The sequence below is a fragment of the Fusarium fujikuroi genome, chromosome FFUJ_chr01 (assembly GCF_900079805.1).
Source record: "Fusarium fujikuroi IMI 58289 draft genome, chromosome FFUJ_chr01".
In the NCBI taxonomy this organism is placed as follows: domain Eukaryota; kingdom Fungi; phylum Ascomycota; class Sordariomycetes; order Hypocreales; family Nectriaceae; genus Fusarium; species Fusarium fujikuroi.
This window is the reverse complement of record NC_036622.1, coordinates 3,277,949-3,301,666: the sequence shown is the minus strand read 5'-3', so window position 1 is coordinate 3,301,666 and position 23,718 is coordinate 3,277,949. Positions and strand designations below refer to the sequence as shown.

Here is a 23,718-nt window from a genome sequence, read left to right as displayed (position 1 = left end):
GACCTTTGTAAAAGCCCCTTGACCTTTCCCTAGCTGTAATTACCTTATATTTATTGTGAGGAGCTTAGGGTAGCTGTACTATTCCATCGAGGTTATCAATTTATGCGTCCAGGGCTTTCAAGAATTAACTACGAACCATGACTCATAGGAGCAATGCGATAAGTGAGGCATTAAGATAAATTTCAAGCACTATTTCTTGTTTCTTCGTTGAGCAGTGTTATCAGTCGATTGCTGTAGAAGATTCCGGACTCTCTTATACCCCTGCTCGCATCGAGCTCGACTGGGATTGCGCGCATCCTTTGAGTGGATGCCGGGCAACCATGGATCTCTTGCACTTGCATCTATTTTAGTGCACTTCTGCCCCCAAATCATCGTTCTCGAGGCCCGGCCCTAGCGCACGTAAGAATCACTAGAGCTGACCAGCCAAGCCTAAGGATTTTAGCTGCATCCATCTCTTCTTTCAGCTGGAGCCCAGGCTGGTCAGCTCATCAACATGAAAAGCATCTGTCAACATTCAAGCAAGGTTCAAGGTTCTCAACTTCTGAGAAGTCAAGCAGCTCTTGGCCGAAATCTCTTCAAACCCTTGCTACTGTCTGTAATCAGCATTGCTTCCTTGATTTGGCCTTGGGTAGCAGACTAGTATTCAATTCGGGAATGTTCTATCACATGGAAAGGGTCAAAACGAGAAACTGCCCTAGCTTGGACGTGCAGATACAGATGCAGGCCAAGCCGAGGAATCGGGCTGATCTGATCAGAGTTGTGTCATATATTGATTCTGGTTGGTGAGCGGCTGTGAGCCAGGTGGTGACCTATCCCCAGGTATCCCTTGATCATGGTTCCTGGCCTGCAAAGTCAATTAAAGTACTTGTTGACCGATCTCGATGGTTCTTTATCGTTGAACCTTTGTTTATCTCCCGAGACTGTCTCATATTCCGTTAATACTCGTGGAAGTCTTTCTCCCTTCCCAAACACAGCTGCTAGTCAATCAAGTGCCTCTATGGCCCCCTCAGTCATGGTACGTCAGCTTTGTAATCCAGAGCCACCTATCGGTCTATCTTGGAAGGAGACTGACTACGTGCTCAGGCAGACACAAATACAGCGCTCAAACATCGTTCAGAGCGAGATATACGTTCTCCAGACATGGAATATAACTCGTCGGTCGAGGATTTCCGAGAATACGAGTATCCCAACATGGCACAAGGTGTGCCAGTCTGACTCCTTGGTTCTTCATCCCCAGATCCGCTGACGTTTGCTTACAGGGGCTTATCTTGATCATGGAGGAGCTACCATATATGCGCGATCCCTTATAACCGGCTTCTCCCAAGCAATGATTGGTAACCTCTGGGGCAATCCGCACTCAGAGAATCTCCCGGCAAAGTTGTCGGGTGATATGGTTGATAATATCCGGGCAAAAGCTCTTGATTTCGTTGGCGCTGATCCAAAGTATTTCGACCTGGTCTTCGTCGCCAATGCTACGGCTGCTATCAAGCTCGTTGCTGACGCGTTTCGGGACATCGGAGAGAAGACCCCTACCAAGGGCTTTTGGTATGGATGTCACAAGGAAGCCCACACGAGTATTATCGGGGTTCGCGCACTTACATCAGGGGACTATCATTGTTTCGAAGATGATGAGAGTGTTGAAGAATGGATCTCGCGGCCTTTCAGCTGCCAATCCCGAAGAGGAAAATCGACCAGTCTGGGCTTGTTCGCATATCCAGGCCAGTCCAATCTTAGTGGGCGACGATTACCACAGGACTGGTCGAAAAGAATACGGCAACACCCTCAACTTCGAAATGTCTATACCCTTTTCGATGCTGCGGCTCTCGCCATGACTAGCTCCCTCAGCTCCCTGTTCCACGATCCGATGGATGCACCCGACTTCACTTGCCTTTCGTTTTACAAGATATTTGGCTTCCCTGATTTGGGAGCATTGGTTGTTAGGCGGGCATCTGGACATATACTGAACCTGAGGAGATACTTTGGCGGGGGAACAATTTCTCAGTTATCCCCCTCAAAAGACTCCCGGGTCATGAAGAAAGTTCCCGGGCTGGGGGATCTGCACAAAATATGGGATATACATGAGGGTGTCGAGGATGGCACACTGCCATTTCACAGTATCTTGGCACTTGGAGTCGCCATTGACACACACCTAAGGCTTTATGGCTCAATGGTGAGTTGCTATGTCACTTTAGTACTGAGATTAACTGACGGTTGGTCGCAGGATACGATATCTCGTCATTGCTGTTATCTCGCTCGCTACTTGTATGAACGTCTCGTGGACCTGAAGCACCAAAACGGATCTCCATTGATCGAGCTATATGTTGATAGCCCATTCATGTATGGCGATCCTTCACTACAAGGGCCAACTTTTGCCTTCAACATTATGAAAGAAGATGGTTCATATATCCCCTGGACACAGGTAGAGAGGCTTGCCAATAGCGCTGGAGTATACATACGAGCAGGAGGTAAGGCCATCATCTAGATTCATGTTAGCACTGCTGACGATTATGCTTCAGGCGTTTGCTGCCCTGGTGGTGTCGCCAAAGCTCTGGACTATGAGGACTGGGAATGGGACAGGATCTTCTCAAGCGGACACGCCTGTGGCTCAAGTGAGATGGCAGTCATACATAATAAGCCAACGGGGTATGTTTCACCGTAATCATCAAATTCATCAACTGACAGGAGCAGAATCGTTCGCGCGAGTCTCGGCCCCATGACGACGAAGCGAGATATACAGGCCTTTATATCATTTCTTTCCAACGAGTTCAGCACAAAAAGCGCACCAATACCACGATTGCTCGGAACAGCAAAGGATTTACCGCTACGGGAGAAGTTCCCCTACCTGACATCCGAAAAGGAGTTTCGTGAGCGCGACCTTGTTTATGAGCATTGACATATATGCTGGAATAGCTTGATGCCTATTTGAATTTTATTGAGGAGCCAGCTAAAGAGTTTGGTGTGTATTAAGGAAGCTCTGTGTGAATTGAGGCGGTTTTTGTGTGTTTGTCTACAAAAGTCGCCCGGGATGGGTCTCAAAAGGGACGATCTACATTCATCTACACCTTAACCACTTCCTAATCTACCTAAGTTAATGACTTCATGTTTCCGTGAGATAATTAAAAACATATCTTGACCATGCTCAGTCAATTATCCAACAGTCACAGAATTGTAGTGACGTTTCGTCTAGTGCATGCTTTCTTTCATCTTCTCCCTGGGGACATCACATTCGTGGAACTAGAGCTTTCAGAGGAAAGACGATCAGATAAGACCTAACTCCAAGGCCTCGAGCATGGCCTTTGGCGGCAAAGACAGTCCAATTATGTCATTTAAGTACTGGCACACTCGCTTATGAGCGATATCAGATCTATAGATATTTCCGACTTGACAAGGAAAGACAGCTTGCATTCCAGGTCGCTTCTCGTTGAAGTACCTTCCTCAGCATCTTCGCAGCACTATGCTGCCTTCACGTGATTTGCATCATATCCAAACCACCTTTGACTTTACTACAGAAAACCATCACGATTACCTGCGTTCAAGCACAATAGCGTTCCGACGATTTTATTGTTTTGGGCCACAAAATTTTTATCCAAGAGCTTTCTCCCAGCCAACATCAATATAGTCGAAATTTCTTAGCCTTTTCCTTTCGTCCCCCATGCAGTCGTCGCAACTAGATTCTTTACACTTACCCCACGTCTTCGATACCAGAATACAGCCTTGATCGATCTACACATTGCGGTCTGCGATCAAGCCGGTTCGAGGGCCTCCAGATTTTGTACCAGCGCACAAGGCATCTGCTGGCGCTTTTCGCCTACGCCGCTGTTTCAGTGCAAAAAAAATGGCAAAGAAAAAAGGCAGCCAAGCTCCTGGTGGTGAGGGGCAGAACGCGACCCTGGACAACACTTCGCAAACGCATCCACAAACCTCAAATACTATGGATACAAACGGAGGGAGTCAAAAGAAGAAACCAAAGACGTGCAAGGATGGTTCTTCTTCCTCGTCTTCGTCTTTACAGACCCTTAATATTTGCCGGAACAAGTAGGTTTGGTTATGCGCCGCTGATTTTCCTGCAAAGTGGCCATTTGCGATCCGTTCGATTACGGAGTTGACGCTTTACCTTAGGCATTGGCGATACATATCCGCTTTCCACGGTCCGTGGCTTCAGATGCCTATCGAGATCCTCGAAACAATTGCCAACATCAACTACAATACCCCCCGGCCGTGTCCTATTGACCCTGCCGTCCTCTATGACCTACTGAAGATCCGCCGTCTCGTCGACGAAGCCACCAATCTCGCTGTGAGAGCTGCTAGTGATATTGCCTCACCCGTGTTGACTAACGTCCATGGTGGGCTACCCGGCGCATCTCCTATGTCTGTGTTGGGAATGACGGGGCCAGGACATGGGACAAAATTGAGCCGCGAGCGCAAGTTTCGGATGAGGGAGCAGGCAAGCCAGAAACTTAGCCGTGCATACCATCTAGATGAGATTGCTTGCAGTGTTGCAACAATGCAGGGAGCGTCACCGATCGATGAGATTGGGGCGCTGGTGCTGTTTCGTAACCCACAGGATCCAGATGCCAAATATGTACATTTCTTTCATGAGAAAATACCCTCGCGTCAGTTGGCAGAGTCCACTAGTCTTCAGCCTTTGGCAGACATCATATCCGAGAGGCCCAACGAGGGCGAAGCTCTTCGAACACGTGCAATTGTCAAAACTTTCAAGGAGGATTTTGAAGGTGCGGCTCATGACTTGACGGCCGCTCTCACAGTGTGTCGAATACATCAACAGCCCCATCGACCCAGTGGCGACGAACTGGACTCCCAGTATTCACATCGGGGTAGACGATGGCGTCAGGACATTATCCCATCTGAAAAAGAGCAACCGAGTAGTTTGGAAACTCAGCTGCTGTTCCTTCGTGGCGCAGCGTATCTATCAGTGGCATGTCAGCATATCGAAGATGGCATCCCGACAAGTCAGAGCCAGAGTGGGCATGCCGATTCGCACAGCCCAGACGAAGCTTTTGATCCAGAAGTCAGTGGCCGCAAGCCGCCAGAGATTGAAGAAAAGCCTCTCCGTGAACAGACCGAAGCGCAGAAGCTTGTCAAGAAGTACGCAAAACTGGCGATCCGAGACCTCCTCGCCTTTATGTCACATCTTGAGTACGCGCCCAATTTACCATCCTCCATCGCTAAGGACTTTAATGATCGAGTTAATTCCTCCGCAAAAGGCACCCGCCATCCTCGCCCTTCTGAGGCCACATACTCTCTCGAGCCACATACCACTTACGCCATTTCGGAACTCTTCGCCGCCGTCCCCCCTTCAGACCTCCCTCCATACCCTAGCCAAGAGTTGACAAAATCGAATGGCAAAACACCTCTTTTCGATATGCCCCAGACGTGTGAATGGTCGACCTACCACCCCCTTATGGCCGACGCCCTTCACTCCCTCCTCCTTTGTCACTGCCTAGCCCAAACTTCGACCAAGGAGCTTGAACGCCACACCTACATGGCGGCAAGGCTGATCCGTATCGCCGATGGCTATCCGGTCTTTCAACCTAGTCGCTCTGCTGCTCGGTCTGACTGGGTCGAAATTCTCCGCCGCGCCGACGATAACTGGCTACAACTCAGCGCCTCTTGGGAGACCTTATGCATACCTGTGCCCCTCCCGTTCTTATACGATACCCTCCCCCAGAATATCTCAAAGATGCACATCGGTACTACTCGCAAGGAAGCTGCCGCCGCCGCCGCATCTCTGATCAATGGTGGACCTGACAACGCTAGACCAGCCGTACCAAGTGCGGCAGACAAGGATCGACAGCTCAAACGGGAACACAACCAGCGAGTCTACGAAGCTCTTAGTGATGAACGAGTCTGTGATGATGCTACTTTCCGTGCATCCCTTATGGCCAGAGAGAAGCGCGATGAGAGAGAACGTGCAGCAGCTACCGCTGCTGCCAACGGCTCTTCATCCAATGCCATATCTACTAACAATTCGGGTCCCAAGGGATGGTCTGACGAAGATAGCAACGACTACCCCCTTTGCAGTGTGAGGGCTAGCCTTATCGCACAGTGGGTGCAGAAAGTACCCCCCGTCACTGGCACCACGCGACGCAAGAAGCGTACCAAGAAGCCTGTCAGTAGGGCAGCCTCACTGGCTGGTCCTCCAGAGAAGAGGAACCTTGAAGATGGAAAATAAACTATGCTGTTATAACGACCCTTTGCTAACCCCCGACTTATTTGGTTGCCGTTTCTTGCCATTTAGCTGGTATGTTTCCTGCCCCTATTTGCGGGAACCTTGTATGACGAAGAGTAAGCCTGATGTCTGGAAAATAATATTTCGTGTACTTCACTAAGCGGTCTCGAGGCGGGACTTTTTCATGACCAATGCATTTCATACAGTACAAATCAAGACTTGAAACAGGAGCAGGTCTATAATTCAAGCGTCCATCTGCAGACAATGTCTAATGCTTTATACCCAAGAAACGCCGTCCATGCTTACATATCCTGTGAAACCAATCCGTTGCCTAGATTCATTCTATCCTATCTTATATTTAGCAATGATCTTAATACCACCTGTTAGATATGTTCCCTCCGTTGAGGAACGCATCAATGTCTCCCATCCCCTCGGTCTCAAGCACATTCATCAACTCAAGCTGCTGAGACTGTGTAAGGCTACCCTGCCTAGCAAAACCATAGTCAAACTGGGGAGGGACATTCCCGCCTTGGATATTCTGTAACCCAAGACCAGAGCCCGACATATCGCCATAGTTCCCAGGATTCGCCATGGAATCGTTGAAAAAACTGTTGCTCATGTTGTTGAAAGCGTACGGGGAAATGAATGGAGCAGGAGGCGAGAACCAATCGCCAATACCGCTTGGGGTTGGTAGAGGCCTTTGGGTGGGTGCAGCCTGTGGGTTTTGAGGTACAACAAACGTGGGCCCACGTTGAGATTGTTCAATCTTGATAGGAGGAGACACGTTCGCCTGCACGGGCACCAGAGAAACTCCAGCTGGCGAGGCATGCTGCATAATAGGTGTAGGATGGGCTGTCAGGGTGTTTGAGGGCGATAAAGTATTGCTAGGGGTTGGTGTTGTCAGGTTGCCGGTCGGAATGCTGTCAGGAGGAGTTGGCAATTGCTCTGACATGTGATCCGGAGGCGATGTCATATGTTGCTCAGGGGTCGTGGTGGCTGGCGGTGTTGGGTCGTCCATCATGGTCTCGCCGGGCTGCATAAAGTCGGGTGGGAAGTATGAGAATCTTCGCCCTGTAGGTTCATTGCTCGCAGGGTTGAAGAAGATGGAGTTAGACCTGAAGCTCGGCTGAGGTGGAGGGAAGTTGGGATCGAAGGCGTAAGCATTCATGGCCTCAGGTGGGGAGTTGAATACATGGTTGAACTGAGGTGGGTTCTGATAAGGGGCCTGGACTTGTTGAAGGTTCTGGAAGGCTTCGGGCGAGTTGGGGTCCGCGAAGGAAGGGGGCGTGGTGAAGAAGCCGGCCGCTTGTCCCGTCATTGGGCGTTCATCGTAGCCTTGTAAACAAGCTTTCGAGAAAATGGAGTAAAGTTGAGAGGCGGACGCAGTCCCAGGCCATCTTTCTGTACAACGATCCAAAACCTCCATAGAAGTCTGAACGAGGTTTTCAACCTCATGGCGGGGATGCGCTCGACGCACCTCTGGATACGAAACAGTCCATAAAAGTGTGTTGAGGGACATGTTCACGGTCAGAAGGAAAACCCATGTGAGATCTGCGCCACTCCCCATCTGCTTAGCATTGAGCTGGATGATGTACGCTGCGCTCTCGTAACAAATCGCCGCGGCGCGAGGTGATGGCTTTGGGATCTGCGGAGAGGGTCTATACATGAATATCCTCATCTGATGATACCTGCCAGTGAACCTATCGAATCGCATTAGACATAGAGAAGAATAAAACGGAAGGGGGACATACCAGGGCTTGCACCAATCGGGGCTTGTGGGTGATGCATCTAGCCATTCTTTGTTCATCTTCTCAACCCTTGCAAACCAAGGGTGCGAGTCGTTCTTTGGTTCTTCCTTCTTCTTCTCATACAACGCCCTTCGGATCTCGGCCTGACACATTCTCATTCTGTAGAAGTGAATAGCAACAAGCTTGCGCTCGCTGGGAGGGCCTGGCTGGATGCCCTGGTCAGTGATGTTGTCGTCGTCGACTGCTGCGAAGAATTCGACGTCTAGTCGGTCGTCGCCTGTGGCAAAATTGTTGGGCCTGCCCATACTGTGCGCCAAGCCATACTCCATCGCGGCCACAGTCCAGATAATCCGCCTCCTCATATCGATTGTTTTGGCATCCAAGTTGTACCCTGTAGAAATAGTCTTCTCGCTGGCTAGTCCTTCCTGCTGGCATATTCTAGCTGCCAGGCCGATAACATAGTAGATCGGCGTCCTTGTAGGGGTGAGAAGCGAATATTCTCCAAGAAGCACAAGACATTGCAATGTCTTGAGATCCTTTGGGCGGACGACGTCTTCGAACAATTGCATTGCTGCCAAGTAGTAGCTGTCTGCTAAACCAGCATATTGCGTGTCAAGCTTTTGTAAGCTGATGGCTACAAGCATTCTGACAATAAAAAGCCGATATGGATCAGTGTCACCATTGTAGACCGCATCCAGATCCTGTAGAAGATCCTTTTCGTGAAGAACAGGCCAGAAGAGTTGGGCTGTCATAGGTTAGCATTTCCCATGGAGTAGTTCACAACAGGATTGAGTTTTACCTTTTTGGTTAAAGATCTCCAGTAACTTATCTGCAACGGCTCTTGTAGGCAAACTCTCGGCTGGATGCTGGCTAATCATGGGGTAACTCTTTCTCCTTGCCGAAGGCCCCGTCATTTGTATGGACTGCATACGAGCTTGTCTGGCGCGGACACTGGGGATGAGATCTGAGATGCGTTTTGAATCAGTGTATCTTTTCGCTTGCTCCATAAGAAGACGAGTCATTGCGATACCGCTACTGGGTCCTAGGTATCGAGGGGTCTCATCGCCACCATTCAGACGAACCATTCCGCCAGGCCGAACCATATCTTCATTACTCGTAGGGTACTCATTTTCGTCGTCGGTATATTGGCTAAGCTCCGCCTCGAGTTGCCTGACTTTGTCTTGTAGCCTAATAACATAATGCCTGTTGATCTTGCGACCTTTGGCTGCATCAAGGTATTCGCAAGTCGATCCGGATCTTTCACACGGCAAACAGCGGGGCAAAGTCGGATCGCATCGAGTTTTCCTCTACATAGGAATACATTAGCATGTAGCTTAGATCATCTAGTTGCACTAAGAGGATAGGCACCTGTCGGCAACGGCAGCAAGCAGTTAGAGTGTGGGCAATGCGGTGACTCGAGCCGTCGCCATCCGAGGTTTCTTCGGTCTGCTGTACAGGTTTCCTGAAAGCTGGCGGAGGTGGCGGCTGCTGCTGGAACTGGACCATATGGTGTTGAGGGTGACCCATGAAGACGGGATTCTGGCGGGGAGCGACTTGGCCGAAGCCTTGTCGGAAGATGTCTGCTGGGTCCATTGGATATATCGGCGCAATCGCCTATGAGGTAGGTTGAACTTGGTCGCGCGCAGGCATCCGATGCCGAGGTTATCGGTATCGAGAGGCCGATGCGCTGAGAAGCACGGTTACGCACGCACAGGAGGAATAGAAACAAAGCAAACAAGGCACAGGAACGGGCCGGGGTCTCGAACCAAAACGATGACGATAGATTCTAGCTCCAGGACCTGAACAGGCGTTTATGGATAATCCGTGATGTTAAGGGAGGTGTACGCCGCTGGCAACATCACCGCTGGTTGACTGAATAATATTGGTCAGGCGCTTGTGTTGTGGGAGGTATTTGGTAGAGGACAAAGCAAAGTGATTGTGTACCTACCCAGGTGAGGTATGGATCCGGATGTACGCCAAAGCAGGTCAGTTCTTCGACGACGCGGAAACGAGGGGCAAGGCAACAGGTCGATGGGCAAGTTAGTTGTTGCTGATTGGCTGCTCGACTCTTACGGCGCCCAAGCGTCCAGGGCAAAAGAGGCTGCAATAGCGGGGAAACTGTTCCAAGTCGATGCTCGCTAACAAGACCCTGAGAAATTTGAAGCCTCCACTGGGGTTGAAAGCGGCACAGAAGGCTGGGCGGGTCAGGTATGTCAACGCATCACCAATGCCTTAGTAAGTTGACCTGGAGAATTAGGGCCTCTAGTGAAAATCAAGAGAAAATAGCTTAGTAGCTAGAATAGACATGAACACCAATATTTTGCTGGTCTAGACCACAAGACCATGATTTATATGCTTGGATCGGCTGGAAGGATAAGGTTTGCAGGTTTCTTGATGAGCAACAGAAGTGACAACCAGCTGTTTGACAGCTCGGCGGCAACATTAGTAACTTATTGGCTGATGAGTGATGAATGTTTCAGTATTCAGGAAACCTGCCGCCCCAGATAAGGTGGACGAAAATTGACTTTACCTCGACAGGACTAGTCTTGGCTTCTATTAGTGCAGATCCTTGAATGACAGGTGCTGAATTGTGGTGAATTTTATTGTTCGGTCAGCCCGCTCTGGGAACTTGGACATTGATTCCAGGACATGCATTTCGCGTGGATCATGTGGCCGAGAAGCTGTATGCGATATTAGATGGCGAGCGTACAAAGAACGATGCATATGTGATACTCGTGTCAGCAATAACATGTCGCGCAAATCTGTTCAGGAAGTCCCTCACAACACAACCACGTACCTTAAAGGACCCATATACATAGGCACGATTCGCTGTTGTAGATTCAGGCTTGCATCTGCCGTAATCTGATAGAGCCCACTCCAGCTTTGGCCAAACATGGTGTCACATCGTGTTATTTTATGGGTCGCGGAACTTGAGCTTGATATTCAAGTACCGTGCGGAATTGATTCTTCTCCAGCTGGACGTGCCACCAGGCGAATACCTAGTAGTTATGCATGCATTGAATGATTTCGTCTGTTTTCATCGGCCATGGACTGGATGCTTTGCTCACGAGACCCGCTAATACAGGCATCCTACGGAGTACTGTAGTAGCCTCGAAGTCTGTTCGCGCCTCTAGGTATTGGTTGATAAATAAGCTACAAAACCTTGCCATGCTGCCACCCCACGTTTAATATCTGAAGCTTTGTTTTGAGTCGACACAAAATTCAATCTTACCCGCTACTCAGTCGCCTTTGCAGACTGTAACTCGGTCTTTATTGTTGAGTATCATTTGCTTGTCGCCAGTCCAAGCATGAGAGTTTCAGTCAAGCAGAGAAACATATAGCTGTAGAACCGACAGACGTTAGCCTGTCACGAGGAGGTGGAAGGGAGTTATGATTGCACAGTAAGGTATTCTACAGGTCAAGTACGTACACAGACACATTGGCTAAGGTACTCGGCATTACTTAAAGTAATAGTATTAAACTGACGTGCATCGGGGAAATGAATCCGGCCCGTCCGTCTAAGATTCGTCGTATCCTAAGTTCGCCCTGGTTCTGCAACTCTGCAATTCGGTGGCTTAATACGGCATGATAAAGACAGCATATGATAGAGTTCGGGACCTTTGTACGTAGGAAAGCTTGTTAGCGGGTATTGGTATAATAGGATTATTCAGTCTTCGGGCAGTCATTGATCACTGATACTAAATTTTGTTCTGGGGTTGATGAATAGAGTTTACAATCATGAACCGAGGTAGTTGTTTTACTGACGCCCGCCTGGGATGAGCTTACTTGCCAATAACAAACAAGTATACTGTCCGTACTGTCATGGAGCCTCGCGCTTATCTTTTTTTCTTCCTTACACTTATATCGCTGACATTCTTGATACACAATAACAACAACTATTATCATCGTCAGAAATAGCAACGCTCTTCAATACTAAAACTGCCCATCACGGATCATATAATAATAGACCCTGTACCTCTTGCTAATCGTCATTTGTGCCGCTGTATAACCGCACTACGCCATCTATTCTCTACTTATCCACCCACATTTGTTGCCCCGCCCCGCTCGACAACTCGAGGGACACGAGTCGACTCGATGAGACAATAGCACTTTATTACCTTTGTTGTCGACAGAACTACATAGCCATGTTTTGCGGTTGAGATGCCACTTCCCTCCCGTCATCATCTGAGACTGTCCTTTCCAGAAACTTAGAGAGAGGTCTGAAACCGCAATACAACGCGTTATCGACGCATCGAGTTCTTTTAAGCCCATTCCTGGGATGATTGTCCCGCAACCGTCCACTCAGAAGAACTAGCCAACGACGCCACGGAACAGTGGATTGACTGCTGCACAAGACCGCGTCCATTTCCCACGCCCCTTTCTGATTGCGCTTCACGTTGTGGTCAGGCCCCTTTGAGACTCTTCAAAGGCCAACTACAATCTCTTTGTATTCCCGGAGTCAACGGCTTAGATTACAGGCCTATCCACTGACTTCTGGGACCAACATTGTCCTCGTGGTCTTGATTGTCCCGCTCCCGAGTGGAGAAATTTGACGACAATCGAACGAACTGTTACCCCAGACCTCACCCATCAACTACTATCTCCAGTCAAGCTTGCTCTGTTCGTTACGCTTATTGTAGTTGGTTGCACGGTCACCCCGCTATATCAGTCCTTCAGGACATTTGCCGTCGATACCTTGTGCTAAGTCGGCATCTACAGGCTTGAAAAAATGCCACGTCCGAGTTTCTCTCACAACCCGCTTTTGAGGGTGTCAAGGCCAGTGTCCGCTTGTTCTCGGTGTAAGTAGTGAACCTGTTATTCGAGGGGCCATGTTTGTTGACTGAATTCGTGTATCAGGCCGCGCTGCCAAGGTCAAGGTAAATATAACTTAGCTTGCCGCTCATACGTTGAGGACAGTGGCTAACATCATATAGTGTGATGGCAAACTACCGGCTTGCACAGCCTGCGAAAAGGCTGGCCGTTCAAATGAGTGTTCAGCGGCAAACGATCAGTTCGCTCGAGGCAAAGAGAGAAGGTTGGTTGATAACTTGGTCGTTGAGAGTGAGAGCCAATCTAATCTTTGTGCTCAGTTACGTGGCAGCCTTGGAATTACGCATAGAGAAGCTTGAAAAACGGCTTCAGTTTGCAAAATCACGCAAGGCATCCGTTGCACTCCATGATACGGATGCATCGGCCTTCAACGTGCAACAGATGGATCGTAGAGACTCTCTTGCACTCATTCGCGCCGCTATACATCGCAAAGCGGCGCAAAAGCGGGAGACTTCTGATGTCAACTCTCTTGTATCCGACTTTGGCTTTCTGTAAGTACTAGACAGCAACTCAAGTCCTTGATTTTGGTGCTAACATGCCTCGATAGTTCTGTCAATGCGACAACGCGAGACTTTGAGCCTATATCAACAAATATGACTTTTGCTCGACTTGTCTTGGCGGCGACAACAAACGATGCCCTTCCAGAGTCTGACCAAGCCCGCTTACCTCCAAGGCAAACTGCCCATGTGCTGGTCCAGCATTACATGGACAACGTCTATTCGTTGTTCCCCTGCTTTCTGGAAACCTCACTCTTAACCGCTCTTGACGACATATATCAAGAAGATACCCGAACTATCAAAGACTCGGACTACTGGATGGTGTACATGGTCCTTGCCATTGGCTCTATAGCCCAAAGCAAACGTAGCCAAGATACACACTATCTCACTGGCCTCGAGTATGCGTCAAGAGCTATGAACCATGCTGATGGTGCTCTCACCCCTGGATACGTGACGCAAATCCAGTCGCTTCTTCTTTTGACGCAGTATGCCATGTTGGACCCTGCCCACTTCGATAGCTGGCATTTGATAGGTTTCACAGCTCGTGCGATAGTTGACCTAGGTTTTCACCAGGACCCTCCTTCGTCTGCTGTCCCCGACAAAGCTTCTCTGGACATGCGACGCAAAATCTTTTACTGCGTCTACGCTCTTGATCGGTAAGTCTCCAAGACCCTTTCTTTGGGACCAAGCCCCCAGCTGCTAACCTACACATTAGTGCCATCAGTATGGTCCATGCGCGGACATTCTCATTTACCGACGATACTGTTAATGTCGCCTTCCCTCAGGCATCTAATAACGGGAGAAAGAGTTCTGTGTCAGGTCCCATCGCCGGTCCTCAACCCGCAGACCCTGCTCTGCTGCTCTTCCAACTCCGGCGCGCGCAATCCCATTGGTACCAGGAGTTGTATCAATCAGGTTCGGTCCCTCTGCAGGATCCAATCTCCTATATTTGGAAAATGTGTCTTGATATGCGCGAATGGCAAGACACTCTGCCCACAAATCTGGCCCCTGAGATCAGACAATTGTTCGACCAAGAGCTGAGGTATAGCTACGTCTACTGTATTGCACCCTCGGCCAGGGCACCCAGCATCACCGACTACAACCGCATCCTGATTTTTGAGCACTCGATGGCCTATCTGGACACTGTCCATGAGATAGCACATGGCGCACAAAATTCTGGGTTCTACACATACCATGACGTGTTGAGGGTCTATTTCATGGCGAACCAGTTCCTCGCGGTTCTAAGAGATGCGGAAGATATGCTTCTTTCGGGAATGCCGGTTCCAATTCCAATTTCTCGCCCGGGCGCTGCACCTGCCCCTCCTCTCCCAAGACGATTGCAGCCCCAAGGAATGAATGGAGAGGATAACCTTGATCGCAGCTTGAGATGTCTCGATAAAGTCTCCCAGACATTAGATACCTATGGAGACCGTTGGGCAGATGCCTCGACCTGGAGAGAAAGTTTTGGTATGATATCCCAGGAAATGGTGGACCGACTTTCGAGGCGAAAGCAAGCGCGTGATACTGCTAGAGAACAGTATCAGTTACAGTATCAGAGCAGAGGTATACCACCTCAAACTCAGGCTGGGTTTTAAATACAAAGCTCACCGCAAATCAAGGAGATGTCACGGGGAGGAGTTGATATTACACAAATGCTCCACGGTGGCTACTCCGGATAATACATCCCAGAATCGGGATTTGGAAGATGATGGCAGAAACATTCGTCATGCTTAACTCCAAAGCGCGCTCTAGGGCCAAGGCTCTTAGGTTGTATTTTGGGTAGAGTTAAAGCCTAACTTCCTGGTGTTCCGAGGTGCGGTGTATTATACCTGGTTCAATGTGGTGATTAGGAGCTGGAGCCTGCACTTTCATTGATGTAGGCCATAAATTCGAAGTTCTAAGCAAGGAAATTAGGTATAGAAACACTCATGAACCTTTGCGGCTCGAACAATCCCACAGTGACGCATGAAACCAACACTTATTTGTATCTTTGTAAGGCTATGCGATATGTTGGATAGAAGCTTCCGACTTTGTAATATTCTCGATGTCCGTTGAGCAGCCGTGTACAGGGTGAAACCTATTGCTGCATGAATCCAGGCTCAATTGCCATGATAATGGTTTCAAATCAGGAGGCTTCATGGTGTGTAAGTTTCATTGACAGGATTGAATAAGCAGGCTACCTAAGGTAAGGTATTTTAGAATGGCAATGCCTTCTGTGGCTCTACGACTTGGACCTAATAACCAGACCCTCGACTAGAACCCCGTAGGAGAACCTATTGGCTAAAGTTAGGGAAGTATGATGAACACCACTGCATTGATTCGATTTTAGCCGAAAGCAATTGTGCATTGTTTAGTGTATAAACGATGGGGATGGACGCAAAGTTTGGGGGTGACAATGCTGTCATTCGGAGTTGGAATGATGGAGTCAAGGCAGAAATATAGTAGTCGCTATCATTTATCTAGCAATCAGCCGACCCCGCCCGGACATAGGAGTCGCGAGATTTGGTTTTATGTTGAACGTACTCCTGCTAGAGAGTCGGTTACCGTCAACTGTGCTGCTATCAAGGAAGGGGAAACTGTGAAGAATAGCTGCTAGGTATTATGCAAAGACTCAACATTTGCAAGGTAGAATACAGCGTCGTCGTTGCACAAAGGAAGCATCGGTCTGTAGTCAGTGGCGCTTGAGACCCTGGGTTGATCGTACTTGGCATTGAGATTTATGGTGTGGTGTGTTGCTGTTGTCGTCTAAGCGGTATGGCCAACATGCAATATGACAACTTGTAAGAGGGTGTAAGATCGGGCTGAATAAGGGGTCGATGTCTTGGCAAGCACTGGAGCTGGAGCTGGAGCTATGTGGTTCAATTTTGGAGTCAACCAAGCCATGCTGCGCCTTGACCAAGTCTACTACCAACATCCATCATCCATGAGGCCGTTGTCAAGTGGAGGACCCTTGAGTCTTACGTTTTGGAGTGACCTGGCTCTCTGTGCTGTTTAGATAGACTCAGCTGTCAAAGGTATAGATGATCCATCAGACTTAGCTACTAATCGCAGCATGTCGCAGCATACCTAGATAGAATGCCAAAGATCACGGAGTAATCACTTCCCAATAACCGCTTATCTTTATTTGCTTTCTCCCCGAGATTCTTCTCCATATCCAAGGCAAATCCAATGCGGGGAAGAGATCCAGGAAAACGAGAAGCGGCCTACTCCGCACGGGTGAATCGTGGAGGCGGAGACATGGAGCTTGGCACAGAACGGGTCTAGCACGGGCAGAGTTAAATTTTGACTATTTTTTGACGGAAAATTTATTTCCCTAGATATTCCACCAATCGTAGCTTTTGATGCCCTGCCATCTGGCCACGCGGTACGGCCATCATCAGCCGCAACAAGATATTCCCCCCATTCTCCACTCCCCCAAGGAAGCCAATTCCAGAGAGAGTCGAGGTCTAAGAGAAAGCCAGGAAGAAATTGCTCCAACAGGCGTTAAGCATGCCACCCAAAACTGACAGAGGCGCCGAGCCGGTGGAGGGCATGGCAGGGGTTAGCGACCTGGGCAGACGGAACTCGGCACGGCACAGTAGCATCACAAGTCTAATTAAGGGAGTCTTTCTTTGATACATTGGACTGAATTCTATTATTCTTTAGACTCATGGTAAATGAATCGTGGGGGAATAGGATGCAACTTTGGGGGTTCCAACCTTGAGCTAAGTCGTTCAATAGTTGCGGGGGGTTTGAACTGTGAAGGCTCTCAACCATGGATGGGATGATGGGATCGGACTCAGTGCTAGAAAAGTGGAAACAACGATAATTAAGCGAATTCTCAACGTTCGATAAGAGGGATACATGAGTACATACATGAAACCGATAGACATGCTTAAGGTAACTGCCTTATCGTCGAGTACCAGGGGTCGAGTGACAAGCGTGAGCCTCTACTGCCGAACAGTTGGTCAAGTTAAGATTTCAGGAGACAGCAACAACAGAAAGCAAGTTCGGCCATTCGAATTGAGACATCAGATTTAACACACAACTAGACTTGCGGAATGGTGGGGAAGGTGCGTCCGTCCGTAAACCATCCATACCTAGGTAGCCGCAACGCAAACCGCAACCGCATCCTGGGGTTGGGTCTGGGGTTAACCTAGGAAAGACATAGTCTGGGGTCTGGGGGCAAGAAAAACGGCTCTAGCCTCTGGGGGTTCCTTCCTCCTCTCGAAGATAAAAAGATAGCAAGGGAAGCTCCATCTTCACTCCTTCTCTCCTCTGTTCCTCGTCCCACTATCCTCATTCTCTTCTCTGCCTCTTCTTGAGACCAACCTTTCTCATTCTTGAGTCATATAATCGGCAACGCCAGACAAAAGATACCCGAAAAAAAGAAAGGCACAGGGCCAAACACCGCCGCCAACATGCCCAGCAAGACCAGAGTCTACAACTGGTTCATTGCCATGGTAGCTGCGTCTTGTATGACGCTCTACGGCTTTGACTCCAGTGTTTTCAACGCTCTCCAGGCCTCGGAGAACTGGCTGAACTGGTTCAATCTTGACCTCAAGAATGACAGTTACACTGTCGGTCTCATCAACACATGCTACACTATCGGTGCTATCGTCAGTGGTTTCTTCATCGGTGGCCCCCTGGCTGACTGGCTCGGTCGACGTGCCGGTATGGGTATTGGTTGCTTCATCACCATCATCGCCGCTATCATCCAGGCTTTTGCCCCCAAGGGAAAGCTTGGTGTCTTCATTCTCGGCCGTGTCCTCATCGGTATTGGCCAGGGCACCGCTCTCAGTAAGTTATATTATATACTTTCACCAGCTCCTGTGACTGGTCACTGACTCCCTCCAGCTGCTGGCCCTGTTTACATCGGTGAAGTCTCCCCCCCTGAGATTCGAGGTCAGGTCATGACCTTCTGGCAACTCTTCTACTCGGTCGGTGCCTTTATTGCTTACTGGATCAACTACGCCTGTGGCAAGAACCGAGAGAAGCTCGGCGAGTGGGATTGGCGCATGGTTGTTATCTTCCAGGTCCTTGTTCCCATCCTGGTCATCATCCTGCTCCCATTCCAGCCAGAGTCTCCCCGTTACCTTATCAAGAAGGGCAAGATCGACGATGCCCGTGCCGCCCTTCGAAGCATCCGTGACACTGAGGAGGAGGTTGAGGATGAGGTCCTGGCCATCCAGGCTGCTATCGAGTACGAGAAGGAGGCCATCAGCCCTGGATACCGTGCCCTTTTCAAGGACCCCTCTGTCAGGAAGCGCTTCGGTATTGCAGTCGTCCTCAACGTCGGCCAGCAGCTCACCGGCCAGGGTACCCTCAACACCTACTCCACTTCCATTTACAAGCAAGTCTGGACTTCGACTGAAAAGATCAACCTCATCAACGCTCTGTGGGCCACCATGGGTATTCTATTCACTTTGAACGCTGTGTGGACCGCCGATCGCTTTGGTCGCCGATGGCTCTTCATGGTTGGTGCTGCGGGTATGGCTGTCTGCATGTTGATTGTTCCCGTCATTGGCCTCGCTACTCCAACCCCCAAGACTGAACCCACTGCTATTGGCATTGTTGTCATGCTCTACCTCTTTATGTGAGTTTTCTTTCTTCTTCGCCTTTCTTGAACGCACACTAACATATTCCTGTAGCTTCTTCTACAAGCCTTCATGGGGTGCCGGTGTCTGGATGTGGACCAGTGAAGTCTTCTCCGCCAACGTCCGAACCCAGGCCGTGGGTATGGCCTCTCAATGCCAGAATGTGGCCAACACCATTTTCCAACAGTTCTTCCCAACATTCCTCGCCAAGACCGGCCTCAAGTGTCTCTTCTTCTTCTTTGCCGTCAACATCCTGCTCGTTGTTTTCGTGTTCTTCTTTGTCCCTGAAACCAAGGGTATCTCTCTTGAGCACATGGATACTGTTTTCGGTGGTGCTGATCACACTGAGAAGGGTGCCCAGATGCTCGGCGTTGACACTGCTCAGCATCAGACTCAGGAGTTCAAGGACGGGGCTGAGATTCAGCAGAGCGAGAAGAAGCGCGAGTCTGTTTAAATCTACTGTAATTGATGGAGGACTTTGAGCTAGGATAATTTTGCATCTAGGAATTCGAGATGCGGAAGGCAATCGATTTGACCGTGTATCTACCTAGACCTACATGTTGATATAAGGATATTTTGAAATATGGAGACATTCTTGTGATCCCCAGGAAAATTCCAGCACCTAGAGAGAGTGGCATGTCCAATCCAGATCGCGCATTAAGATGTTAGCTGGCAGACATGATATTTTGAAGTCGACACTTGGAAGCATTGTCTTCGCGTTGGGCTCGAGGCTTCTTTTAACTCAACAGACTTGTCCATATTCAAAAGTCAAAGTGCCTTTGTAGAAATACGTAAGGTACAACCCAAGGCTCTCAAATATAGAGATAACAAGACAAAATGTTGATTTTCAGCATAACACAATATAACACGTCATATACTTCGCCCAAGAGCACAATGGCCTTATCCATACATTAGAGTCGACGTTCGCAAATACCGATACTTTCTCCATCTTGGTCTCCTATGGTGTGTTCCCACATCATCTTGTCGACAGGATTGCATGCCTTTCTTGGCCACATCGTTCCCTGACAAGAGCTGGATGCAAAAGGGCGTTGCAGAAAGCCATAGATGATCTTAGGGAGATAATCGGTAGAGCAGCTGCTCATATAGAAATTTTCAAAGCAAGTCGAGTAAGAGATAGGTTGATAACGACAGTTGTAACTATTTTCTACCGATGTATATAACAATAGGGGCAAAGGTCGCTTTTTATTGCGCGAGACAAACGAAGGGCAAAAGAAGAGCACGAAGTACTCGGAAAACTGAAATCAACCCCTGTCTTTCCCACATCAAGTCCATCTCATCCACGCACTTCTCCTTGATCGTCCACTCATCACATCGTTTCTCAATCTCGTGCTAGATAGCTCGGCAGCCCCTTTACTGGCATTGAGAGTAGAAGTCGTTGAGCTTCTTGCAGGTGAAGGGAGACTTGCAGGTCGTGGGGCCGCTGTAGTTCTGGCCACCGCACTGTCCCCATTGGTCGACGCTGCCGGCAGGGGGGTTGGTGGGAGTGGAAGAACCAGTGGTGCTGCTGCTGGCAGGGGGGTTGGGAGTGGTGCCGTCGCTCTTGTAGGTGCTTCCGATGGGACCGAACTTGATGTTGGAGAAGGAAACCTTGGAGTTGGGAACATCTCGCTCAAGGTCGGAGGGGTTGCCAGAGGTGATAGCGCAAGAACCTCGCTGGGATCCAACCTTGGTAGAGTCGGTTGGGTAGGTAGAGTCGAGCCAGAGCATGTTGGAGTGGTGCTGTAGAGAAAAGTCAGTATGTGATGTTCCTATTCCAAATATGAATGGTTGGGGGGTCTGCGTTAGACTTACGTCGTGCCAAAGAGACATAACAAGGACCATGGGGGCAGACAGAGCATCGCTCATGCCGTTCCAGCCACCCTTCTTAGAGAAGTCATCGATATCGCCAAAGACGCTCTTCTGCTTGGAGCAGAAGTCAGAGGTGAGAGAGCTACCGGGGTTGCCTGCAATCTTGGACTCGGAGTTGGCAATGACCTTGCCGTTCTGGACGTACAGACGGGTGATCTCAGAAAGACGTCCGTTGCTGCCCGTTTTGAACTGAGTGACAACAGTCATCTTCTTGGTGGTATCGACGTTGAAGTTGGATCCAGGACCGTAGAAGGTCTTGTTGCCCTGGCGGTAGGCGTTGAAATCACAACCGTCGGCATCGCAAGTTCCGCCATATCGGTCATTAGAGTAGGTTCCACCACAAGAGTCACCAGTGCAAGAGTGCTGAGTGAGCTTGGTGCAAGGATGGGGAGTGAAGGCTGTGGAGATGGAGTTGGCCTCCCAGATATCCATCTCGGGGCAGCAGGTACCCAGGTTACCAACACCGGCGTTGGCATCACTGTCAGAGGGCTTCCAGCCGTCAGAGTTGGCCTTGAGTACTGGTTAGCTTCTATCCCAAACCCGCAATCGTGATCTAGGTTAATACTTACAATTCCGTTGATGAACTTGACGTCACGAGGGCACTGAGCATCACAGTAACCAGTTCCGTACTTGGCTCCGGCCTTGTTGCCGGAGTACTTGGCCTTGCCACCATCCTCGTCCATGCTGACGAAGTAGAGGGCACCGTTCAGACCGCAGCCGATACCAGAGACATCGACGTCAAAGGTGAACTCGTTGCCCAAAAGCTGGAACATCTGGTAGGTGTTCTCGTTCTCCATGAGATAGGTTCGGCTGCCGATGTTCTTGCTGTAGGGTCCCTGGGTGACGAATCCAAGACTGAGCTGGTTGCCGCTGGAAGTGATTCCGTAGGTGCCAGCATAGTCGGCGCCATCAAGACAGCACTTTTCGGCGCAGGTCTTTCCATCAGTGCAGATGGAAGTGTCCCACTTGTTTCCGGTGTAACAGTTGGTAGACCCAGAAGTCTGATGAGTCCATCGCCAGTTGGCATCAATACCAACGGAGCCCTTGACATCGCTGCAGCCACTGGATGTGCACTTAGACCAGGTCAAGGCAGGCTTGGTCTCGGTGGTCAAAGAGCAGACCTGTTGAGCCCGAGCAGTGGCAATAAGAGCCGAGGCGGTTGCGACGATGCGATACATTGTAAGTGAAGCTAGACCGTTGAATAGATGAGACTGGGTTGACTGAAGAAGTTGTGATGAGTGAGGAGTGGTGAGTTTGATTTGAATTGGGAATCCGAGCTTGTTATATACTCGTCAACAGGAAGATCTGGAACTTAGAAGATGGTCCCCTTCACCCATGCCCAGATTTGAAAGAAAGGAGTGATCAACATCAGGAGAAGCCGCCATACCGATGAGGCTCCATCTTCGTAGCTTCAGGAGATAATCGGGTCGCGGGCCGCATGCCCTTGGACAATACGAAGGTAAGGAGAACCTTGCTAAGCCAGTGATGTCTCACTTGGGGATAACAGGCAAAGCATGGCATGCTTCCAGAGCGGAGACTTGTCGAGGAGAGCCACAACGAGGGACGGTGACTGCAGGGGGCAGTTCCTGAGCCGATCTCCGTGATAGCCTCCAGTGGCGTACGGTAAGTGTCCGATGAATACCTACAGCAGCAAAGAGAACGAGTAGGCCGGTCCGCAGTTCCCGAAGGAGAGCAATATTTGGCCTCCGAAGAGGCTGCACTCACGATCTTCGCTCATTGGAGGGACCCTGTAACTTGGGCTAACGAGGCCGTGTAAGAATAAGAGCAAGTCTTCGAATTACTGTTCTCGCGGGCATCTAAAGGATAGGAACATCGTTCGTTTTTCGGGCCGTCGCTTCCACCATCATTTTGCCGTGGACTAATGAGACCCGTGATGTAATCCATAGAATGATCGTGAGGTAGTCAAGTTACCAGTCCTGGAAAGGCAACTAGGAGGGAACGGTCACCTTTCAGTCACCCTGCCATCTTAACCAGATGGATCTCCGCCCAGGGTTGATTGTACTTAGCCGTACTTCTAGTGAGGAGGCTGACCCCACAAACTGTTGGTTCTCTCAAGGACCCAAAGCTTTGGCCCATTTGCCACTATTCGAGCATGGTGTTTACCAATTATGCGTTGCTGTCACAACTTCATCTGGTATCAATATGGAGAAGCCTGTATTTGAGATCCACTGGTGCCTTACACCACGGGCACAATACTCCTCAGTAGACATCGCTTCCATGGGCCGTAGCTCCGGTAAAGATTATATATCCTTTTGGAGACAATTTATGCATATTGATATTGATCTGTTAATGGGGGTGAAGAGCACCTGTACATCACACTGTCTGTTGATCCGTCTTTGGTAGCGCTGATGTCACTTTTCCCATCTGTAAACCGGAACTCGTAAACATTGGCGATGTATATTATTCGAGTCCAAGTTTCATAGCTCATATGCTCTTGATGGTGGAACAATTACAGCCGTGGAACCTAAATGAGCTGTCCTGGTAAAGGGGATCTCGCGGTACTTCGGGATTCAGTCCGTCCGCTTAAAAGAAGTTTCAAGGCGGCAACTGCAGGTATCGTGGAAGAGAATTTCCGTCAAATTTAGTTTGTTCATGTGTTCGTTGTGCGCCCATGCCCATCTCGAAAAACAGCTGTTGTTGGTCAGCTGCCGGGCAATGCGGAGGTGGTAGAAGTTAAACCCCTGACATAGCGCATGGAGGTGAGGGTTTGGAGAGCTTTCTCGTCCAAATTCAGCAGTTTCGGATACATCATGACCGAGATAGTGGCTATAACCCCGGCATATTGTTGACTATAGGCCAGGATTCTCCTGCTGGCCATGTGTAAAGACCTTGCCGGGCGAGCAGGCAGGTAACCAGGTCTTGTCTGCGACTGGTAGTCTCATGTGATGGCTGGCGAATGTGCAGCGCACAATCGACATGAATGCTACGGTGATTCAATTGTTCCGCCGGGCCTTGACTGGCTGCAGTTGGTTTATGAGCCCTGTCCA

General features: G+C 49.5%; 6 protein-coding genes; 4 read left to right on the top strand and 2 right to left on the bottom strand.

Moving 5' to 3' along the window:
* Positions 1 to 832: 832 nt before the first annotated feature.
* On the top strand, positions 833 to 2,893 carry FFUJ_01091 (related to hxB protein; the record flags this gene model as incomplete). XM_023567797.1 has 6 exons in its annotated part: positions 833 to 1,015; positions 1,084 to 1,201; positions 1,260 to 2,170; positions 2,222 to 2,465; positions 2,517 to 2,643; positions 2,689 to 2,893. 6 exons carry the CDS (start codon positions 833 to 835, stop codon positions 2,891 to 2,893), a joined length of 1,788 nt encoding a protein of 595 aa, XP_023424445.1.
* A 1,269-nt stretch (positions 2,894 to 4,162) lies between these two features.
* FFUJ_01092 (uncharacterized protein) lies at positions 4,163 to 6,193 on the top strand (the record flags this gene model as incomplete). The annotated part of the gene is made up of 1 exon (XM_023567786.1): positions 4,163 to 6,193. One exon carries the CDS (start codon positions 4,163 to 4,165, stop codon positions 6,191 to 6,193), a length of 2,031 nt encoding a protein of 676 aa, XP_023424444.1.
* A 367-nt stretch (positions 6,194 to 6,560) lies between these two features.
* On the bottom strand, positions 6,561 to 9,531 carry FFUJ_01093 (related to purine utilization positive regulator; the record flags this gene model as incomplete). XM_023567775.1 has 4 exons in its annotated part: positions 6,561 to 7,890; positions 7,942 to 8,683; positions 8,738 to 9,245; positions 9,307 to 9,531. The coding sequence occupies 4 exons, from the start codon at positions 9,529 to 9,531 to the stop codon at positions 6,561 to 6,563; spliced, it is 2,805 nt and encodes a 934-aa protein (XP_023424443.1).
* Positions 9,532 to 12,667: 3,136 nt separating this feature from the next.
* FFUJ_01094 (related to GAL4-like transcriptional activator) lies at positions 12,668 to 14,860 on the top strand (the record flags this gene model as incomplete). XM_023567764.1 has 6 exons in its annotated part: positions 12,668 to 12,737; positions 12,796 to 12,815; positions 12,873 to 12,973; positions 13,029 to 13,259; positions 13,316 to 13,921; positions 13,981 to 14,860. 6 exons carry the CDS (start codon positions 12,668 to 12,670, stop codon positions 14,858 to 14,860), a joined length of 1,908 nt encoding a protein of 635 aa, XP_023425504.1.
* A 2,805-nt stretch (positions 14,861 to 17,665) lies between these two features.
* FFUJ_01095 (related to HXT3-Low-affinity hexose facilitator) lies at positions 17,666 to 19,295 on the top strand (the record flags this gene model as incomplete). XM_023567753.1 has 3 exons in its annotated part: positions 17,666 to 18,044; positions 18,102 to 18,840; positions 18,896 to 19,295. The coding sequence occupies 3 exons, from the start codon at positions 17,666 to 17,668 to the stop codon at positions 19,293 to 19,295; spliced, it is 1,518 nt and encodes a 505-aa protein (XP_023424442.1).
* A 917-nt stretch (positions 19,296 to 20,212) lies between these two features.
* Positions 20,213 to 21,888, bottom strand: FFUJ_01096 (probable cellulose 1,4-beta-cellobiosidase; the record flags this gene model as incomplete). XM_023582549.1 has 3 exons in its annotated part: positions 20,213 to 20,581; positions 20,654 to 21,220; positions 21,280 to 21,888. 3 exons carry the CDS (start codon positions 21,886 to 21,888, stop codon positions 20,213 to 20,215), a joined length of 1,545 nt encoding a protein of 514 aa, XP_023424441.1.
* Positions 21,889 to 23,718: the final 1,830 nt, after the last annotated feature.